Source organism: Phoca vitulina, unplaced genomic scaffold (assembly GCF_004348235.1).
Source record: "Phoca vitulina isolate PV1807 unplaced genomic scaffold, GSC_HSeal_1.0 scaffold2, whole genome shotgun sequence".
In the NCBI taxonomy this organism is placed as follows: Eukaryota; Metazoa; Chordata; class Mammalia; order Carnivora; family Phocidae; genus Phoca; species Phoca vitulina.
In genome coordinates this window covers 67,461,276-67,483,945 of record NW_022589705.1, presented here as the reverse complement: position 1 = coordinate 67,483,945, position 22,670 = coordinate 67,461,276, and the positions used below count along the sequence as shown (strand labels likewise).

Genomic DNA, 22,670 nt, shown 5'->3' with positions numbered 1-22,670 from the left:
GGGAGAGTGGGAGAGGGAGAGAAGCAGGCTTCCCACTGAGCAGGGAGCCCGATGCGGGGCTCGATCCCAGGACCCTGGGATCAGGGCCTGAGCCGAAGGCAGACGCTTAACGGCTGAGCCACTCAGGCGCCTCTGGTTTTCTACTTCTGTTGACAGCTTAACTCTTAGAACATCTGTATCACTGACTAACCTGCTGTCTAAAGAGCGAATTTATGTAAAAGCATGTTGAAGAAGTGTGACATGCTTTGCAGATGAAAGGCTGTGCCATCCTTTATGTCTGGTTTCTAGGTCTGTGCTGGGGCCAGGCTCGCCTGCCTTCCGGCTCACGTGGGGGCTCCGCCAGAGGCCTCAGTCTCCTGTGTCTGGTTTCTCCTCAACGTAGGGGAGGCCTTTTCTATCAGGATGGCTCTTTTTCAATTAGCCAGTCCTGTCTTTCCCCTTCATCTGAAATGCAACAAATTCTTACCCTTGATTTCTAGGTGCATGATCAGCCAGCTTTAAGAAAACCCAGCAGGTAAAAATCTGAATTTATAAAGCAGATCAGTTGGAGGTGGAAGAATTACTTGTATTTCAAAGGGAATTTAAGAGTCCTAAACTTTATTATGAATAGGTTGACATTAAAGTGTAAGGCCGGATTTAAAGTAAGATTTTTTCCTACTCAGCCCGTATTCCCCACAGTTTGGGGTCTTCGCGTCCACTCTATCCATTCATAATATTTTTTTGCCATTTGAGTTACAAAGTACATTTTCAAATATCTATTCAATTTATACATTATTCTTTTTAAAATTGCTGTGTAATTTTTGAGTGGTTTGAATTTTTAGAAGTTTTTTTTTTGGAGTAAATTCTTAGTAGGTGATCATTGAGCTAAAGAGTTAGATATATTTAGTGCTTTCATAGAGACGTACAGACAACTATATGTGTGTGAGTACATACAAAAATGTATCTTTTTCCTTTTTTTTTAAGCATCTTATTTTTTTCAGACTTTATTTTTATTCATTTGACAGAGAGAACGCACACACACACACACACAAGCAGGGGGAGCGGGAGAGGGAGAGGGAGAAGCAGATTCCCTGAGGAGCAGAGGAGCCTGATTCGGGGCTTTATCCCAGAACCCTGGGATCATGACCTGAGCTGAAGGCGGAGGTCACTCAGGCGCCCAAAATACTTTAAAAAAAATAAATAAATAAAACAGAATACTTTGTTTTTAGGTGCGATTATTTGTTGAGTTAGCCACTGCATAGGGTGCTGGGAGTGTAGCAGTGATAATACAGATGAGCCCTCTTGGAGCCATTTCCTTTACAGAGTGAGGAGAAGTGAATGCTGTTCTAAGGCCTCAGCTCTTCACGTGCTGGCAGGTTTGGGTTGTCTGTGGATATGTAGGGATTTGCATTCTTGGTTCTCACAAGTTTGTAAGCCTATTTTCTCCCTGGGTGGCTAGGCCACTCCTGATTCCTGCAGGGTGTAGTTTCAGTGGCCTCTTGAAAGAGTTGAAGGTATTATGCCTCTTACATGTACATGACCTTCCTCAGGCCCAGAGCTCTTAGAAGGGATGTTGGGGAAGTTACTGTGTATTGGAGCCTTGAAGGCCAAGGTTATGTCTTGTTGGTCTGAAATAACTTGCTGTCCCTAGAACAGGGAATTGTGTCTTGTGCTGTTCATAATGCCTAAAGAATTTAGTCCTGATAAGTGGTTAATACTTTTTTTACTTTTGAAAGGTACTGTACCCCACGCTATAGTGAGTTTGAAGAGCTTGAACGGAAATACTGGAAAAATCTCACATTCAATCCTCCAATCTATGGTGCAGATGTGAATGGCACTCTCTATGAAAAGGTGAGACTCACCCGGAAATGGCAGCGTTTTTGTAATTTAATACCATTTTTATCTGACCAGCACATAGTAGGCACGTAAAAGCTGCTTGCTGAATGAGTGGTCGAACAAAGGAAGGATCCACCACCAGCTGATGCGCTGTGCTCACTTAATTGTGGGTATTTTTGCATGTGACTGAATTTTATTTCTCCCACTCTACATGTGAATTGGGTGATGCGCTGTTCTTTGCAAGGGTTGTTAGAATAGTCTGTGGGTGGTAGCTGATGAGTTCTTGAAAGGGTGGGATCACAGTTAATGAAAATGTTGAAGAGGCAGTGTGGTTTCTGCAGAAAAAAGATCACTGACTAATCTAGTGAAAGGGGTGGATATTTAAGAGAAACATATTTAGATTTTCAGAACCCTCAAACAAGATTCTTTAGCCGAAGCTATTATAACAAAATGCATTGGATTGGGGTGTAGTGTTTTTCGACATAAAGAACAGCCTTAGATACAATCTAAGAAAGGAATATTTGGGACGGTTTTTGGATGATTAAAAAATCTGTAGGGTGTTGCAGGGATTATTGCTCAGATTAATTTAATGTTTTTGTAAATTATTGGAAGGAAAGGGTTTAAATAGATCCCAAGTTTGTTGATGACAATTTTTTGAGTGGTGTAAAGTGAAACTTACAGATGTAAATGGCAGGAAGATACTGTAAGGGTCTGGGATGGGGAGGTACAAAAGCCGGGCACAATAATCTAGAATGGATTTATAAGAGGTGGGCTCCTAGCAGACCATTACAATTTAGGAGAAGGATTTGGGTGACATTGTAGACTTTTTACTGAAGACTCTGCCCAGTAGAAATTGGGGTTAAAGAGTCACAAATTGGGATAGTTAATTCCCATGTTGTATTTTTGGTGGTTTAAGAGTTCTTTCCTATTTTGATGTAAGTTTCTTTAGCTTCAGATCAAACTCTTCCTCCTGGGATTGAGAACAGGAGGTTGGCTGTTCCCTCCTGATTCATCTTTCATATACTGGTTTTCTTTACCAAGTGGTATTTGCCCTTTGGGGCTCTAATGGCGTCCGTTCCAGTGGTGGTTGTGAAGAGTGAGTGGGGTTGTGGTCTTTGGGTCCAGGCTGTTTCCACATTATTCCACATCTTCATTAGAGGTGATAGGTCACCTGTGATCTCTTCTCTGATTTGTAGGTTCAGAGCCTTAGTTTATATTTACTATAATTGCCCTCAACTGTGATTTCCTTTGCAGCATGTGGATGAGTGGAATATTGGCCGGCTGAAAACAATCCTGGACTTGGTGGAGAAGGAGAGTGGGATCACCATTGAGGGTGTGAACACCCCGTACCTGTACTTTGGCATGTGGAAGACCTCCTTTGCCTGGCACACCGAAGACATGGACTTATACAGCATCAACTACCTGCACTTCGGAGAGCCAAAGTCCTGGTAAAGCCGGGCCGCGCTTGGCGCTGGGGCTTCTCAGGCCACCGCTGGCCTCTCAGCTCTCATGTGCCTACGCGGCATCTCGGGATCGGGTTAAAATGCAGATTCGGCTTCAGGAGGCCTGGCCTGGGACTGACATTTAACATTGTCACCAGGTGTTTAAGCCATGAGATGCTGTTGGAGCTCTGGCGCTCAGACCCCCTTTGAATAGCAAGGCTTTAGAAGGCGGGGCATTTAATACCCTTGTATGAAAAGCTAAGTTGGCTGAGTTACTGAGAGCCACAGAGGTTCTTCCAGGCTCTCCCACTGTGATTTCTTCTTCTGAACAGGCCTGAGGCATTTCTTAGAGGCAGACTTCTAAGACTGGAGGCACTCCTTCAGGTGATAGAAAGCTTTCTTTTCCTCATGGAAAAAATATTTGGTGAGCAGCAGTGTGTGCTTACCCTGAGAGGGGATGCTTCCTGCTCTCCGGGATGTTCTCTAGTTGGGGAGACAAAGATCTGTTCTCTCCCCTCTCCCTGTGCTGATCCATCTCTCAGTCCCAGCATTTTAGTGAAGGTGCTTTGTTGGACAGCAGTGACCAAGACAGGAGGCATCTATTCTCACAGATAGGAGACTGGTCAGGAGATTGAACATGTGAGGAAATAATAATCCACTGTGAGAGAAATTCTGATGGGTGCTGTAGGTCTGCATAGGAAGGGTACATGAACATGGCGTGGGGATTGGAGAAGGCTTCCCTGGAAGAGGTGACAACGAAGCTGAGACCTAACATGAGGAGGACTAGCTGACTGGGAAGGTGGCGGGTTTTTGGGCAGGGAAGACTGAGGAAAGTGTGTCCAGGTGGTTGGAACAACACATGCAGAGAGCCTAAGCTGAGAGAGAGCACGATGTCTTCGGGAACTAGAGGAAGTCTATTGTGGTTTGGGTGCCGCGTATAAGGAGGGAAGAGCGAGGAGGCTGGCAGGGACACCGTGGGCCAGGTCATGAGAGTCGTGGAAACTGCGTCTTCATTTCCTTTGCCAGCATTTTCAGCCACCTCCTTTCCCAGAGGTTTTCCTTTCTTTTTTCAGATGTTTTCCAGTTTCTAATCTTAGTGGGGGCGACCTTCTGAGCCTCTGCTGACCCCGTAACTACTGTCCCATTTCCTTTCTTAGATGGCTAGACTTCTAGAATCTGTAAATGTTGCTTTTGTGGTTTCTGCCTTTTTACTCCTAAGTTCCCTGAGGTTGGATTTTCATTTTTCTGGAGAGAGAAGATTTTCTAGTTATTACACATGCTCTTTAGGTTATCGGAAGTGGGACCTCCAGAGACTTCTGGGCAAGGTTGCCTGATGGATCCCAACGTCCTTTGGGTGACCATCATTTTCTGCTACTCCCCATCTGTTTTGTTTCATAATGAAATTATTTGGGATGAGAAATTTCTGTTGGGGAATAATCTTTAGAATCAGTTGTAAAGGTTAAAATAGACTTACTGTGAGTTTCAGAATATTAAGTTAAACAGTTCTGCAAAAATTTTAAGTGGTTGTGTGGTTTCCTTTTTTTTTTTTAATGAAGAGCAATTTCTGTGGTGTATCACTACTCTGCAGAGTGGAGGAGTAATTAATTAATTATTGGGTAATCAGTGTAGCTGTTATGGAGATGAAGAGAAAAATGGGGTCAGCAGCAGATAAGGGGCCTAGTCTCTAGTATCAAATCCCACTTTCACCTCGTTTTCCATTCCTCCTCTATCCTGTCCCAGTTAGGCCTTTTAGGCTTTGTTAGGAGCACTTTAATGCTATCCTTTTAAAAAATTTTTTATTTCTTGAACATTATAAAGGAGAGTAATGCTGATTACATACCATAGATTCTGCCTCTTGTCTCAGTAAATGAGTGAACATAAGAGAACTACATTCACTCGTACTTTATGGGCTCTTCCCTCCTCTCCCCCAGTAGTCTAATATATCATTTCTCCAGACTCCTTTCCAGTTTTTGTGGTTGGGAAGTTGAAAAATCTGGTATTTCAAGCTGTTTTGAGAATGGGAAAGAGCCCCTTAGCTCCTGTAGTGTCCTCTGCTCAGCATGCGATGCTTTTCTGTGATTGCAGGTACTCTGTTCCCCCTGAGCATGGAAAGCGGTTGGAGCGCCTCGCCAAAGGTACTATGTCTCCTCCCTGTGCTGGGTCAGACCTTCCTGTGGACTGTGCTCATTGCTCTAAAATGTCCATTCTCTGTGGTCAGATGCTTATGTGTCCTTTCTCAGGCCTGTGTGTAGGGGATGAGCTAGACTGCTGGATTGGTTACCGCAGCAGAGCAATTAAAATCGGAAACTTCCTCCATTTGTCCTGGGAAGGGACTAAGTAATTCATTCTTTCTTTCTTTCTTTTTTTTTTGATTACTAAGTAAGTAATTTCTAGTCTTTGCCTCAGTTTTATTAGGCATGGGTTTATTTGACCACAGATCGTATACCAGGCATATTGGGTCTGGTTCTTCTGTCAGAAACCCAAATGTGAAAATTCAGTTTTTGTGCTTTGGTTCTTTTAAGTGGACTTTAACAGATTTGTACCACCAGAGAGCCTATTTCAGGAGAGCTTGGATAGTCTGCTCTGTGGATGTGTTACTAACAAAAGATCGAGGGATACAGGTTAACAGAGGAAGGTCCTAAATAGTTTCAAGGATTTTATAAGGACAGGGCAGCTTGGGTGATCTCAGTCTCCCAAAGAGAATTTGATTACCTATGTAACAGCTTGCATGGGAGAAAGCCCAAGGGCTCATTGTAGGATTTTAGGATTGGCCTGAAGCTAGAAGGATCTGTGGTGATTTATCCTCCTTATCATCCAGATGAGACACACAAGTGTGCAGCAACTCCAGGGTTAAAGAGCTGGTGGGGAGCAGTGTATTAACCCGTGCCCATGTTCAATGAAACAGGTTTTTTCCCTGGAAGTGCTCAAAGCTGCGAGGCTTTTCTCCGCCATAAGATGACCTTGATTTCCCCTTTAATGCTGAAGAAATACGGAATTCCCTTTGACAAGGTGAGCTGATTTTACATACAGAAGTCCTTAGGCTTACAAGGAAGCCACCCTTTTTGGTCTGTTTCACAGAGGAGCTTTAATCTAGTTGATCACTCTGTACCACGGATGGGCTGGAGCTAACCTCTATAGCCGTACTTCGATCCAAGGATGTTAAAGGTGGAGGTACTGTAGCTCCCAGTGCCCGAGCAGAGTCCCGTCCCCTTGAACAGTGTTGACTTGGAGGAATGGTCAGTTACAGCGATGGGGTCTTATATGATAGGGCTTTCCATTTTACAAAGACCCCCGGTAGTTTTGGGACTTATCCTGGGTTACTCAGCGAAGCTGTGGCAGAGCTGGAGCTCAGAGGGCCAGTTGGGTAGACTTCAGCCATTTGCTGCAGGTGCTTCAAGTCTGCTCTCGTTCAGGTCACTCAAGAAGCTGGAGAATTCATGATCACTTTCCCTTATGGTTACCATGCCGGCTTTAACCATGGCTTCAACTGTGCGGAGTCTACCAATTTTGCTACCCGGCGGTGGATTGAATATGGCAAACAAGCTGTGCTGGTAAGTCTGTTGGGTTTCTTCCTATAACGCCATGCCTGAAAATGTCTGGTGAGCAAATTCTCGTTAGATACACTGGCTGGCGATTAGAACATTCTTTGAACTGCTGGAATTCAGAAACAGTGACAGGGATGTGCAGAAGTGCCAGCATATTGTGTTCGTACAGAATTGTAAAAAGTTTGCTCAGGTTTGGGGCGCCTCAAGTGAGGTTTCCATGCTTAAGTCCCCAGAGCTTGAAAACCACCCCCACACACATTGATATTTCTTGCTTTGGCCACTGTGGGATTTTTCTGTTGAGAAGTTCTTCAGGTTAGGGAAGCAGGCAGGCTGGACATTTGACTGGGCGCACTCGCTCCTGTGGTCCTGGCTTGGCTAGATCTCAGACGGAAGGTGGACGTTGACCTTCCTGGGTGTGAGTGCAGAGCTTCGTGGCCGTGTTTCTCTACGCAGACTAGCGAGTGCCCAGCGCTGCACATTCCTCCCTGCTGTTTTCCATGCTTCCCCCCATGCTCAAAGGCTTTGCAAGGACAATTTGCCCTCAGCCTGTGAACGCAAGCAGTTTGGCTTTAAATGGGCTTGTGTCTTTTTCACTTGGAGGAAGGAGATGGGATATGGGGGTCGCGTGGAAGCCGTTAAAGCATGCTGACTGGAGCTCTCCTGGTTCCCTGGGACAGTGCTCCTGTAGGAAGGACATGGTGAAGATCTCCATGGATGTGTTTGTGAGGAAGTTCCAGCCAGAAAGGTACAAACTTTGGAAAGCTGGGAAGGACAGCACAGTTATCGACCATACTCTGCCCACGCCAGAAGCAGCCGAGTTTCTTAAGGAGAGCGAATTGCCGCCAAGAGCTGGAAATGAGGATTGTCCAGAGGACGATGACATGGAAGGGCTTGAGGATGGAGAGGAGGGTGACTTAAAGAGAAGGTAACCCAGCGGCCCTCTGGGCCCAGCTGTTTGAGGGAGGGGTGTCTGGGCAGCTTCCATAACCTGTCGAGAGGCTGTTTCTAAGTGGGGTGTTTGAGCCACAGCTGAAGGGATTTTCTTCTTGGTAGAGGCTCCAGAATCCTCAGAGCAAGGGCATCCAGGCTCTTCCTTATGACTGTCCCCCAGGAATGGCCACATCTGTATGTGGGCCTGTAATTGGCTGGGGCGAAGGTCACATACACAAGAGAGCATGGCTCTCTCTGAGCCAGAAAAGTCCTTTTCTCGTTGCCACATGAGACATTTTTTATTTATTTATTTATTTATTGTTTTAAGTAGGCTCCATGCCCAATGTGGGGCTTGAACTCACCACCTTGAGATCAAGAGTTGCATGCTCTACTGACTGAACCATACAGGTGCCCCATCATATGAGACATTTTTTACGAAGGAGAATGTAGTGGTGGGAATGAAACTCATAAGGGCAGGGGGGTGGTAGGATCGAGGCTGGCCAGCGTCGTTGGTGTCTAAGCTGGAGGATCTGTCTTCTGGGGAGCTTATCCTGGGCCATGTGGAGAAGAAAGGAGGAATATTTATGGGGTAACTACTGTATGCCAGGTGCTCCGCCAGGTCCTCTGCTTACCTTATAAGCTTCACATCAAATCTTTGAGGTGGGTGGTGATGTTCCTATTTTTCGTTGGATGGAACAGGCTCAGAGAGGTGAAGTCCCTTGTCTCTCCCACAGACAAGAGGTGGGACTGAAGTGTGAAGCATAGAGGACAGGCTCTGGCCGTTGATTCATTTTGGGTTATGTGTGGATGTGGGTGAACATGTCTGTATGTGAATGTATTTGTGGGCCCTTAAAAAGTGTGCTCTCCTCCTCGCAGCCTCGCCAGACATCGTATAGGGACAAAGAGGCACCGAGTTTGTCTTGAAATACCACAGGAGGTGAGTCAGAGTGAGCTCTTCCCTAAGGAGGAGCTGAGTTCCGGACAGTACGATGTGACGGAGTGCCAGGCTGCCCTCGCTCCCGTGAGGCCCACCCACAGCTCTGTGCGGCAAGTCGAGGATGCTCTTCCCTTTCCAGGTTTGTCGGCTGTGGTATTTTTCCCACAAGCGTTACTGTGCTCTGTTCTGTGTTAGATGCCATATTGCGTGCAGGATCATAGGTATGGAAAAGTCGGGAGATGGGTCTGTGAGCAGAGAGTGTAAGTGGAGTGTGAGAATGGGTGTGAGGAGAGGGACATGCTGGGCGGAAGGTAGGGGAGGTGCCCCCACCCTCTGCCTGGTGAGGGGTCAGGGAAACACCGAAGGTTGGTGAAGTGATGCTGACGCAGCTCTTACAAGAGAGGTTGGAGTTTTCCAGGCAGGCAGAGTCCGGGACACCTAGGAAGGGCACCCAGAGGGGAGTAGCAGGGGCGCCGGCATGGAGGTCTGAAACCACACAAGCTATTTGGGGGGAGCTGGTAGTGATTTCCTGTAACTTGGATACAGGGGTGGGAAGGGTAGAAGACAGCTGTACTAGCAGGAGATGAGACTAGAGAAGTAAGAGTAAGACGGTGTGGCGACTGGTTGCCATCTTAGTGTTTGCTCTCTGGCAGGCTTGAGGGCTACTTGGATTTTAGGAAGGAAGCGGCGTGGTCAAATACGGTGTGGGACAGCCACTCGACCCGCTCGGGTGGTTGATGAGGGTAGTTTTGTGAGGGGAGTTGCGTCAGCCTCGGGTGAGGCTTGGAGGATCTGTCCTGAGGGTGCCTTGGTGCATCTGCTGACAGCTGGACAGCACTGTGGACCGCGGCTCTGGGGCCTGGCTGCCACATTGTCTAGCGTGGAGTCACCAGGCCTGCTGTGGTCAGGCCTTCGTTCCTGCAGGTGACTTCTGAGGGTCTGCTGTGTGCCAGGCTGTGCTCCATCGTAGACACAGAACTCTGGAGATAGGTGGTAGGCTGCCTCCCCTCCACGGGACGAGCCTGGAGGCCTGGAGCAGCTGAGCAGTCAGCCCTAGATCACAGTGATAGAGCCAGAATCGGAAGCCACGCCTCACTTGCCACCCGTGTTCCTCTGTGCTTTGCCACTCTGCTTTTCTCTAGCTTCACATGTGCATGGGGAAGTTGGCTCTGGCCAACGTGTGTGTGTGTTTCAGATTATTCTGACTCCTCTGAAGTCAAATTTGAAGAGCTTAAAAACGTCAAACTAGAAGAGGAGGATGAGGAAGAAGAGGAGGAGCAAGAAGCAGCTGCCTTGGATCTTTCTGTGAATCCTGCTTCTATAGGGGGACGCCTTGTCCTCTCAGGTTCAAAAAAGAAATCATCTTCTAGCCTGGGCTCCAGTTCTTCACGGGATTCTATTTCTTCCGATTCAGAAACCAGTGAGCCTCTGTCCTGCCGAGCCCAAGGGCAGTCGGGAGTTCTCACTGTGCACAGCTATGCCAAAGGGGACGGCAGGGTCACTGTGGGAGAGCCCTGCGTGAGGAAGAAAGGGGGCGCCACCGGAAGTATCAGTGAGCGGGAGCTGGCAGAGGTATGGGCTCTGGGCAGTGCTGGGGGGAGGAGCTGTCTGGCTGGGGCCCTGTGCGGGGGCGGGGCGGGGGAGTCGGGAGTGGGGGTGCTTGCTGCAGGTGTCCGAGATGGCAGGAGAGACCATCAGAAGGGGCCACCAGTCTGTAGTGTCAAGCAGAAAGCCGGGTGGCATTGGTTTACTTCCAGCTTGTTCTTTGCTGGGAGTTCCTTTTCTCTTGCCCCGGTGTGTGTGTTCCAGAGAATCCAGCCGTCTTCATGACAGCTACGGGTCTCCAGCAGTTGGACGCACCTTCCGACCCACCCCTGCCCTAGAGGCACGAGGGTTAGGGTGGCAGTGGTTGCAGCCCAGATGTGTGTGGGTTGGGGATGAGATGGCCTTTCTTACCTGAAAATTCAAGGGTTTTTTTTTTTTTTTTCTTAACATTTTGACTGCCTTGTAGACACCCATGGGGATTTTCCCTCTCCTCCCCGCATACATTCTTCATCTCCCAGTACAACATGGTTGATAGAGCATCTTTTTGGAGACCAGGATGAATTCCCAAAGCCATGAATGTGAATGTTTGTTCAGGCTTTCTTCTAGAACATGCTGTCACCAAAGCTGCTCTCTCTCTGTTTTGTGTTGAAAGGCTCTTGATGGAGCTCAGTGGGACACAGCAGAGCTGTGTTGAATGCAGCCGGACTCATTGCTACCCAAGTGACCTGCTCTTACTCCCCAGCCTCACAGCTTATGGGTCAAGTTGTAGCCTCGACTGGGGCTGCGGTGGGCTTGAAGTCAGTGCAGGAAAGTCTTAGTTATTCCCCATTTTCTTACCTTTACCTTTGAAAAACTGGTCTTTTAGACGTTTTTATTATGAAATGTTTTAAAAGTCTATGGAGATGGAGAACCATCACCAGTCCCTCCCGTATATTCATTGTCTCCGGATGTCAGCATTTGGCTTATTGGCGTTATCTGTTTTTGGCTTTAGTGCTGACCCTGAGTCCATATTACAGTTCTCCTGGTTTTCCCAGTAGTGCCTTTTTGTGGTTGGTTTGTCCCTCATCTTGAATACCCACATCACTTTCCTTTCTGCCTTCTCTCAGTCTCAGGGCTCAGTTTCTGTAGATCTCCTCTTCCGCCGCACGTCCCTCCTTCCATCTGAGTGGGTGCAGAGCTGAGGACCATGTTTCCTTCTTTCTCATTGCCTCTGGCGGCTGCTGTCTGCTCTCCTGAGGCAGCTTCCACAAGGGGTGGCTTTCCAGCTTGGACACCAGAACTCTTTATGGTCCCCGATGCCACATGAGAGCCATTCTTCTTCACAAAGCTCCCGGGTCTTCATTGACCCTGCTGTCATGCTACCGGTCACGCTGTCCTTGTGCAGCGTCCTCCTGCCTTTCTTGCCTTTGGCTGCAGTCACAACCACAAAAGCAGCTAACGATAGCAAGGAGTTACTACACGCTAACTACTTTATCTGCATGGTTTATTTTTATTTATTTTTTTAAAGATTATTTATTTATTTGACAGAGAGAGACACAGCGAGAGAGGGAACGCAAGCAGGGGGAGTGGGAGAGGGAGAAGCAGGCTTCCCGCAGAGCAGGGAGCCCGACGCGGGGCTTGATCCCAGGACCCTGGGATCATGACCTGAGCTGAAGGCGGACGCCCACCCAGGCGCCCCTATCTGCATGGTTTAGACTATATGTTCCTGCTAAGTTCATCTTACTGCAGGGGGGTTGGGGGGTGGGGTGTGTGTGTGTGTGTGTGTGTGTGTGTGTGTGTGTGTGTGTGTGTTGGGAGGAGCCAACAAATAACACCCATCTTTTTTCCTCCCAAATTAGGAACCAGTTAAGGAATGGATGCAGGAGTCAGGCTTATGGAGCTCAGAATGTTGCTTCAGTACCAGTTAAAATGATTGAAGAGAGTGGCTTTTAACCTATGGCCAAATGGCTTTGCTGCTCATTTAACCTCAGTGAGACAGGCTACCTGCCTAGTCAGCTGGCAGTCCTGGAGGATGCAGGCCTCTCATAGTGGCTGGACATTTTCCACTTGCCTTTCATGTGTGGTGGACATAGACCTGAATGCACTCCCTCCGCAAAAGGCAGATCCCAGCTAAGTGAAGCTCACTAAGGTCCAAGGGTTGGGAGAAAAGTCAGGAAACCCTCCATATGGAAATAATGCTGGGAGGAGGAGGCTTCTCTCTGACATGCCTCTTATTCCTGCTTAAAAACCATGAGTGCCTTCCTGGTTCCTTTTTATGTCTGTATGGCCTTCTTAGCTGGAGTCTGATGGTAATGCCATTCTCCGTTGCATTGCCACCCAGCCCCCTGCCCCCACCCTCCTAGATGCGCTGCCATATTTGAACTACTTCACATTCTCTAAAAATAAGTTGGCTGCTCTGCCTCTTTGCTTTACTCCATAAGCATATACGTCGTGCCTACTTGGGGCTAGGACTGTGCCTTTTAGGAGCTCATAGTCTAGATGTGAGCAAATAAATCCATCCCTTAGGGGTAAGTGTTGTGGTCCAAGTGGAAGAGTTAGCAGCTTAGCCTGGGGTTGGGGAGAAGAGTACGGGGAGACTGCAGAGAAGTAGGTGTTGTAGCTAGGCTGAAGATTTGCAGGAGTATGCGTGGTGGCTGGAGGGAAATGGGGAAGGGAATCCGGGAGAGGAGTGTGTTCTAATGGTGATGGTCGCACATGCCGAGGTCAAAGCATGTGCAGAGTTTTGTTGGCCTCAGGCATACGGGTCTGGAGAGGGCCTTGGGAGGTGCTGTGGAGGGTGTCCGAAGCCAGGTCGGAGTGGTCTGCTTCTGTGCCATGAAGCAGCTTGACTTTGGAAGGTTCACTGCCATGTGTTTCTGGAGTTGAAGATTTCCAGAATACATTTTTTATTTTTTTAAAGATTTTATTTATTTATTTGAGAAAGAGAGAACACGAGCCAGGGGGAAGGGCAAGCAAGATACCCTGCTCAGTGGGAAGCCTGATCCCAGGACCCTGAGATCATGACCTGGGCCTAAGGCACTGAGCCACCCAGGCACCCCCTAGCCACACTTTACATACTTCGTTGTCAAGGGACATCAGAATACATTTTTAAATGCACAAAGATGCATGTGGAATAATAAAGTGAACCCACAAATGCTCCTCACCTGGGCCTGACGGTTGTCAATACTTGGCCACATTTGCTTCACCTTTCCTTTTGTCATTTGAAGCACTCCTTCTATTATATTTATTTTTTACATTTTAGGTTGATTTGTTTTTAATTGTACTAAAGCATACATGACATAAAATCGGTCGTTTTAGCCATTCTTTTGTGTACAGTTCAGCGGCCTCCCGTGCATTCTTGTTTGTTGTAAGCCATCACCAGGCCACAGGTGGTTTGGAGGTGGGAGGAGCCAGGGGAGTCCTCGGCACACGTCTCTCCTGGAACAGTTCTCTTACTTATTGGAGCCCAGCCCTTTTCAAAAGTCACTACTCCCAGAAACCTTTCATTGCTTCCATCTGCTTTCCTTCCTACCTCGAACACCTGCAGCACTTGGCTCCCTTTTTACGACAGTCCGCCATACTCTGCACAGCTTCCTAGGCGGGGGAAGGCCAGACTTCCAGGAGCCAGGCCCTCTGCCACATCAGCCTTGCTGCTTCAGGCACCAGCATGGTCCTGGGACTTGGCCCATGAGCCTTCTATAAACGTGGAAGGAATGAATGGAAGTTTAGTTTTAGTAGGAAGCGACATCAGGATTGATTGATTGGGTTGGAATGGGGGACTGACAGTCAGGGCTTGAGGCAGAAACTGAACCACTTTACCTATCCCTGGAGAGGTCTAATGGCATTGTATCTATATTTGGAAATAGCTGGGTTTTGAAGAGCACCCTTGTGGCCCTCCTGCCCCCACTTTAAGCATCCCCCATGCTGTAATTCAGGCCTCTTGCTGTTCAGTTTATGTGCTGGTCTTTGTCAAGGGCCTTGGTAAAAGCACCCAGGTTGACTGACTGCTGAAGCACCAAAGCTACAATGATGTGTGTGTTGTAACATTTCTTGTTAGTTTAAGCTGCTTTGAGAAAGTGAGTTCCCAAAACAAAGAGGGAGCAGTTGGCTCTTCACTGTGTAGAACAAGCCCCATTAAGAACATTGCCCTTGACCTGGGTGCCTGATGTTAGAAAAGGGGGAACAGGGAACTCAGGAGCCTGAACTCCAGCTCTCTTGCAGGCAGGGACCTGGGAGACCCTACCTGCTGTAACACCCCATCCTCACAAAGAGCATTCACTGCTCCTACTTCACGAGTGGAACGCTACTTGCTGGGCTCACACAGCTAGTTGCTAGAGCTGGGGTTGGAACCCAGCCCTTCCTGCTACATACTGGAGGAATTTAGAAGTCGGAGCACATCTCAGGGAGGAAGGCCTTGTGGAGACAACGTAGCAGGAGGAGTACTGAGGCCAGAAGATGAGAAGATGTGGAAAGACATTTAACTGTTTGAATAGATCTGACTACTTTGGTCAGAGGCAACGGGACAGTAGTGGAAAGGGTAGAGACTTGAGACTTGCACACCAAGTCCCACTCTGGCCTGGCCTTGAGCTCCTTGAGGCTCGGGATTGTGTGTTGCCGGTGTGTGCATAGCCGCGGCCCCAAGCACGGTACGCTGGGTACATACGCTGGCATACAGGAGGCATTGGAACGCATAGGGCTGGATACTGGCATCTTTCCCCGAGCTGCATTCTGGGGTTCTTGGTCTTGACCCCTCTACTTTCTCCAGCACTTGGACCTACTAAATGATCTGTCTATATCTCCTACCCCATGCTCATTTCCTACTGCTGCTTTTTACGAGTTCCCACAAACTGAGAGTCTGAGCCCAGTACAGATTTATTATCTTCCAGTTCTTTGGGAGTCTGGCATGGGCCTCATTATGCTAAAATCAAGGTGTCAGCAGGGCTGTGTACCTTCCTGGAGGCTCCAGAGGGAGACGCCTTGCCCTGCCCAGCTTCTTCAGGCTGCTCACATTCCTTGGCCCATGGCCTTTCTCTTCCATCTTCAAAAAAAGCAGCCACATTGGCCAAGTCTTGCTCACTTGGACATCACTTGGATGCTGAGTCTTCTGCTTCCATCTTCATTATTAAGCACTGTTTGATTACATTGGGCCTGCCCAGAGAATCTAAGAATCTTACTATTTTATCCGATGAGCAAACAATAATGTTTGGTCATGTCAACATAGCGTTCACAGGGATTAGAACCGCACCTCTCTGGGGGACCGTTACTCTGTCTGCCACATGCTTAGTATCTCTGCTCTCCCAGACTTCTTCACTCTCTGCCTATAAAACATATGCAGCCCCGTTTCTCAAATACAATTGGAGGGAATTCCCTATGATCTCATTTCTTCCCTTAATCTTCTCAAGAAGAGACTCGGATGCATTCATTCCTTAGTTTCTTAACTTCTGTCTGCTGGAACTTATCTCTCTGCTGGAACTTATCTCAAAAAAGTCCTGACACCTCCCAGTTGCTGAGTCCTTTGGTCCCTTCCTGCTCAGCTCTTAGGCATCCTTTGGCACTGTCGCGTTCCCCTCCTAGCTTTCTCTATTCCTCCTGTACTCTGTGGCTGGATCTCCCTTTTCTTTTCTTTCTTTCTTTCTTTTTTTTAAAGATTTTATTTATTTGAGAGAGAGAGCAAGAGCAGGGAGCACAGGGAGAAGGCAGGGAGCCTGACGATCCCAGGACCCTGGGGTCATGACCTGAGCTGAAGGCAGACGCTTAACGGACTGAGCCACCCAGGTGTCCCTGGATCTCCCTTTTCTCTCTCTTCCTCCTCCTGTTCCAGAAGCCTTGTTCTCCATTCAGTTTATCTTCCACTGGTACTGTCATCCACTCCCATGATTTCAATTCTGAACCTGATGCTGAGCATCCTTAAATCTACAGCTCTTGCTCTGACTTGCTTTCTGAACCCTCTGGCTCATTTCTTCTGGCCCCTCTGGGTGTTTCCAGAGAAACGAGGTGGGTGGTACGTGCCTATCATGTTTAACTTGGCTTGTTACTCCTCCCCCTTCATACCTGTGAATCCTCGTGAATCTTCGTAAGTCTCTCTCACCTTGGTGATCCAGGCTGGAAATCCCATCATTTCGGGTTCCTTTATTTTTTCTTACTTCCTGGTCTGCCACTGCCACATCCCAGATTTAGGCCTGTTATCTAGGTGGTCTACAAAGGCAGAATGTAAGATTATCGGGATGCAGAAATAATGGGACTTTATTTATTTTTAATTAATTAATTTTTTTACTTTAAGTAAACTGTATGCCACACCTGGGGCTCAAACTCACGACCCTAAGATCAAGAGTCACATGGTCTACTGACTTAGCCAGCCAGGCTCCTCAATGGAATTTTATTTTTATCTTTATCTTTTTATAGTCTATTTTTAAAAATTAAAATTTATTGGGGCTCCCAGGTGGCTCAGTCAGTTAAATATCTGCCTTTGGCTCAGGTCATAATCCCAGGGTCTTGGGATCAAGCCCCACATCGGGCTCTGCTCAGCGGGGAACCTGCTTCTCCCTCTCCCTCTGCCTGCTGCTTCCCATGCTTGTGCTCGCTCTCTCTCTCTGTCAAATAAATAAATAAAATCTTAAAAAAAAAAAAGATTTATTTTTAATTTTTAATTTTTTTGACGATTTTTAAAATTTATTTGACAGAGACACAGCGAGAGAGGGAATACAAGTAGGGGGAGTGGGAGAGGGAGAAGCAGGCTTCCCTCAGAGCAGGGAGCCTGATGGGGGCTCAACCTCAGGACCCTGGGATCATGACCTGAGCCGAAGGCAGATGCTTAACTATCTGAGCCACCCAGGCACCCCAAATTTGATGTATTTGAGAGAGAATGCGTGTGTGCATGGCGGTGAGGCGAGGGGATTAGGGGCAGAGGGAGAGAGTGTCTTAAGTAGACCCCATGCTGAACGCAGAGCTCAAACGCAGGGCTCGATCTCATGACCCTGGTATCACATGACCCTGATATCACAACTTGAGCAGAAACCAGTAGTTGAATGCTTAACCAACTGCACTACCCAGGTGCCTTTACAGTCTATTCTTGTTTCAAAATGTGCATAAGCATATTGGTGTATGTAAGTTGTTAGTATACATATGGTGGGAGTGCATGTCCCTAAAGTTTTTTATTTCGTGGTAGCACTGTGAAATAAATCTGATGAGTCTAATTTTCTAGTTTGTTTCAGCCAAAGAACCCTTTCTTTAAGTGAAATCTTACTCATTTAAAAAGTACAAGTCAAAAGCAGGGCTGTTTTGGTTGGAGGCTCTTGAGGGGCTCTTGAGGGGCCTTCTTGATGTGCACTTTGGAAATTGCTGGTTTAGCCTGGTTTAACTGACTGAGCCACCCAGGCGTCCCTGAAATAGTATTTTTTTTTTCTGTTTTTTTTTGGGTAAATACCCAGTAGTGTGATTGATTACTGGGTTATAGGGTAATTCTATTTTTAATTTTTTGGGGAACCTCCATACTGTTTTCCACAGTGGCTGCACTAGTTTGCATTCCCATCAACAGTGCAAGAGGGTTCCTTTTTCTCCACATCCTCACCAACACCTGTTTGTTGTGTTGTTAATTTTAGCCATTCTGACAGGTGTGAAGTGATATCTCATCATGGTTTTGATTTGTATTTCCCTGATGAATGATGTTGAGCACCTTTTCATGTGTCTGTTGGCCATTGGATGTCTTTAGAGAAATGTCTGTTCACGTGTCTTCTGCCCAGTTTTAATTGGATTATTTGGTTTTTGGGTGTTGAGTTGTAGGAGTTCTTTATATATTTTGTATACTAACTCTTTGTCGGATATGTCATTTGCAAGTATCTTCTCTCATTCCGTAGGCTGCCTTTTAGTTTTGTTGATTGTTTCCTTTGCTGTGCAGAAGCTTTTTATTTCGATGTAGTCCCAATAGTTTATTTTTTCTTTTGTTTCCCGTGCCTCGGGAGATACATCTAGAAAAAAGTTGCTGTGGCCAATGTCAGAAAAATTAACTGCCTGTACTCTTTTGTAGAATTTTTAATTTTTTTAATTTTTTAAAATTTTTTGACAGAGACACAGTGAGAGAGGGAACACAAGCAGGGGGAGTGGGAGAGGGAGAAGCAGGCTTCCCGCAGAGCAGGGAGCCCGACGTGGGGCTCGATCCCAGGACTCTGGGATCATGACCTGAGCCGAAGGCAGACGTTTAACGACTGAGCCACCCAGGCGCCCCTCTTTTCTAGAATTTTTATGGTTTCAGGTCTCACATTTAGGTCTTTAATACATTTTGAATTAATTTTTGTGTATGATGTAAGAAAGTGTCAAGTTTCATTCTTTTGCATGTAGCTGTCCAGTTTTCCCAACACATTTGTTGAAGAGACTGTCTTTTCCCCGTGGCATTTTTTTTTTTTTTTTTTTTTTTAAGATTTTATTTATCTATTTGACAGAGCACAAGCAGGGGGAGTGGGCAGGGGGAGAGGGAGAAGCAGACTCCCTGCTGAGCAAGGAGCCCGATGCGGGGCTCGATCCCAGGACCCTGGGATCATGACCCGAGCTGCAGGCAGATGCTTAACCAGCTGAGCCACCCAGGCGCCCCTCCTCGTGGCATATTTTTATATTATTAATTAGGTGAATATTAGTTGACTATATAGTTGTGGGTTTATTTCTGGATTTTCTGTTCCGTTGATCTGTGCGGCTATTTATGTGCCATTAACATACTGTTTTGATTACTACAGCTTGGAACATAACTTGAAGTCTGGAATTGGGATGCCTCCAGCTTTGCTTTGCTTTTTCAAGATTGCTTTGGCTGTTAGGGGTCTTTTGTGGTTCCATTCAAATTTTAGGATTGTTCTAGTTATGTGAAAAATGCTGTTGGTATTTTGATAGATTGCATTAACTGTGTAGATTGGTTTGGGTAGTGTAGACATTTTAACAGTATTCTTCCAGTTCATAAGCATGGAATGTCTTTCTTTGTGTTGTCTTCAATTTTTTTCATCAATGTTTTACAGTTTTCAGAGTACAGGTCTTTCACCTCTTTGGTTAGGTTTATTTCTAGATATCTTATTTTTGGTATAATTGTTTACAATTGTTTTCTTAATTTCTCTTTCTGCTGCTTCATTATTGGTGTATAGAAATGCAGCAGATTTCTGTGGATTGATTTTGTATCCTGCGACTTTACTGAATTCCTTTATCAGTTCTAGCAGTTTTTTGGTGGAGTCTTTCGGGTTTTCTATATATGGTATCATGTCATCTGTAAATAGTGAAAATTTTACTTCTTCCTTACCGATTTGGGTCCCTTTTATTTCTTGTCTGATTGCTGTGGCTAGGACTTCCGGTATTGTTGAATAAAGTGGTGAGACTGGACATCCTTGTCTTGTTCCTGACCTTAGAGGAAAAGCTCTGTTTTTTTTCCATTGAGGATGTTAGCTGTGGGTTTTTCATATATAGCCTTAATTATGTTGAGGTATGTTCCCTCTAAACCTACTTTGTTGAGGGTTTTTTTTAAAGATTTTATTTATTTATTTGACAGAGACACAGCGAGACAGCGAGAGCAGGAACACAAGCAGGGGGAGCAGGGGAGGGAGAAGCAGGCTTCCTGCCGAGCAGGGAGCCCGATGTGGGGCTCCATCCCAGGACCCTGGGATCATGACCTGAGCTGAAGGCAGACGCTTAACGACTGAGCCACCCAGGCGCCCCTTGTTGAGGGTTTTTATCATAAATGGATGTTGTACTTTGTCAAATGCTTCTTCTGAGAGGATGATGAAGTTTTAAATACATTGACTGGAACGAAACTCATGTGGTCTTACTTATTCATCAGTCTTGTACATCTTAAACCTAATTGCATTTGCTCTGACATTATCTAAATGCAGCGTTAGTTACATCAACTTTTGCTTTTGTAGCTAGGCCAGAGTTTTAGATGTGCACCCCGTCCTGTTTGATGAGGAGACTGACTGAGGAATGAATAGTATCAGCCAGAGCCAAGGGCTTGACAGCGCATAAGGAGAGGCTAGCCTAGTTTACTTTAATGGGTCAGCTGTTCCTCACCCCTTCGGACGTCCTCTAGCTTTTCAAGGCCAATGGCCCAGCTGCCTGGCTCTTTGTAACAGGTGCTGCTGCCCTTCTGGTCTAAGAAAAGGTGCACCTGGTTTCTCCGGGGCACTCAGAGATGCAGTCTCATGACTGTGGGCTTAAGGGGGGGGCATGGCTCTCCTGGAGAGTACGTTTATTTTTGGTACATTTGTTTCAGGCTGCTTCTGAGAGGAACAGGAGCTACACTTGTTAGGCACAAATTTCGCCCTAAAATGTTTACATAATCCTAGTTTAGATTAGTTTGCATGGTATTGTCATTTTGGTTATTCCAAAGACAGGTGTGTTCTGTGTTCGGTTTTATATTTCTTTGTGTCTCTCTATGCCTGTCCTTTCCCTTGCTTTTCATTGTAAGACTAACTTCTGCTGTGTCCCTAAGTGGAGGCAAGACCAATTTGATTTCTTCTTGTGGTTTGCCCAGGTGGCGGATGAATACATGTTTTCCCTGGAGGAGAATAAGAAGTCCAAGGGCCGTCGTCAGCCCTTAAGCAAGCTCCCCCGCCATCACCCACTCGTGTTGCAGGATTGCGTCAGTGATGATGGTAAGTGTTGTTTTCCCTCTTCACCAGGAAGAGGGAAGGAAGTGTTTCACCTGGACATCGGGAGGCCCAGCTGAATGTCAGGGGTGGGCCTGTGGCTGAGCCGTTCTCCCAGATACTCCACAAAGAGGACAGGATCTCATTTGATACTTAATTTATAATCATATTTCTTTGTATGTTTTTGTATTTTGGAATGTGCCTAATACAGGATGATCGCATGCAGGTTCTTCTCTTTCTTTACTAGGAGGTACAGGCTGATTTTTCTGGATAGCAATTCTGTCAATGATGCCAAGCCCAATGCTGAATGTGTAGCTACAGAGATAACTAAGATATGTCCGTGCCCTCAAAAAGCTCACAAGGTAGTGAGGCAAACTGACAGGTAAACAGATCTAAAGAAAGGAGATGTTAATCTATGCAGAAGGGAGCGCGAAGAGAGATTCAGAGGGAGCCACTCAGTTAAAGGGCCAGGTCAGGGTGTGATGGGTGGGTCCAGAGTGAGGTGGGGGGAGAGGGAAGAGGGAGGCCTTGCTCTAGTGCGCCTTTAGGAGCCTTTGACGGGTTTTAAGTGGCCAGATTTACATTAGAAGGATTGCTTCTAGTGACTGCATCTGGAGAATGGCTTTGAGGGCAACAAATGGGCTTTTGTCTTGGACTCTGAGAGATAGGGGAGGGTCTGAAGCAGGATGATGGTGGTAAGGATGGGGGGAGGGATGTAGTGAGGGTGTTGGGAGCATAAAGTCAGCTGGATATGGGGGTTGGATATAGACCTGTGAGTGTGGTTGTGGTAGGGACTGGAGAAGCCTGAGTTCAGTGCCTCCCTGCCTTCTAGCTTTGGTTGGGATTGGAAACCTGTGTTCAGTGTCTGTGGAGGATGTAGACTTGGGGCTAAGCACGGTGGGTGTTTGATACCTTTTTAAAAAATGTATTCAAAATGGGGCACCTGGGTGGCTCAGTCAGTTAAGCGCCTGACTCTTGATTTCAGCTCAGGTCATGATCTCAGGGGTCATGGGATGGAGCCTTGTATCTGTCCCCACACTCAGCGGGGAGTCTGCTTGAGATTCTTACTCTTGCTCTCCCTCTGCCCCCAACCCCTGTGCTCACTTTCTCTCTCTCAAATAAATAAATATTAAAAAAAATGTATTAAAATTTTTTTTTTACTGAAGTGTAGTTGACAGTTACATTGCTTTCAGGTGTTCGACATGGTGATTGGACAACTTTGTTATGCTATGCTGACCAAGTGTAGCTACCATCTGTTTGATACCTTTACCTGGAGTACATGAGGCCACTCGGGAGAGGGCAGAGGCTGGGGCAGGAGGACAGGAAGAAGGGCCTGTGAAGGAGACAGAAGTGAATAGGCAGGGATTGGGGCAGAACTGGGAACTTTGTCTGTCTGTCTATCCCTGGAGCTCAGTTGTTCCCATCAGGGCAGGGCGGTCTCCTGTGCTGCCTGGAGCTCGGAGTTCCAGGAACATGAGTGTGGGTGAGTCTCTGGCGGTGACCAGGTCCCTTGTTACTCTTGACTAATGCCAGGCCCTTTCTTACCCTGCCCTGTCCTTCCTGGCTCCATTGGCTGACTGGGAAGGTCCAGAGTCACCAGCCTCTCTGCTCCATAAGCACGCCCCATGTTGCCTTGCTCATCTGATGCTGGTGCCCACCTCTGCTGTTTTCCTTGGTAGTAGGATTGTGGTAAGCGGGTGGGGAAAGTCTCTCGAGATCCTATAGTCAAAAGTAGGCCAAACCTTGAGTCAGAGTCTGAGGAAGTCCTCTGTGCTCTTCCTCTGGCCCAGATGGGGCTTGGGTTCTCTGGGTAGCAGCAGCCTCGCTTCAGGGTCTCCACCCCCAGTGCTGTAAAGGCTCTAAATAT

General features: G+C 46.9%; 1 protein-coding gene across 4 annotated transcripts in view; it reads left to right on the top strand.

The window, feature by feature from the left end:
• Positions 1-22,670, top strand: part of KDM4A (lysine demethylase 4A) — a 43,741-nt gene that overhangs the window by 4,589 nt on the left and 16,482 nt on the right. For 3 of the 4 annotated variants that reach the window (XM_032430864.1, XM_032430883.1, XM_032430874.1), the window contains exons 4-12: positions 1,716-1,830; positions 3,070-3,263; positions 5,343-5,392; positions 6,163-6,266; positions 6,671-6,808; positions 7,480-7,727; positions 8,609-8,808; positions 9,865-10,241; positions 20,689-20,809. In XM_032430864.1, coding sequence (XP_032286755.1) covers positions 1,716-1,830; positions 3,070-3,263; positions 5,343-5,392; positions 6,163-6,266; positions 6,671-6,808; positions 7,480-7,727; positions 8,609-8,808; positions 9,865-10,241; positions 20,689-20,809 — 1,547 coding nt within the window. Of the gene's footprint in view, positions 1-1,715; positions 1,831-3,069; positions 3,264-5,342; positions 5,393-6,162; positions 6,267-6,670; positions 6,809-7,479; positions 7,728-8,608; positions 8,809-9,864; positions 10,242-20,688; positions 20,810-21,050; positions 21,272-22,670 lie in introns of those variants that run through there. The other variant, XM_032430892.1, reaches the window with a different exon arrangement.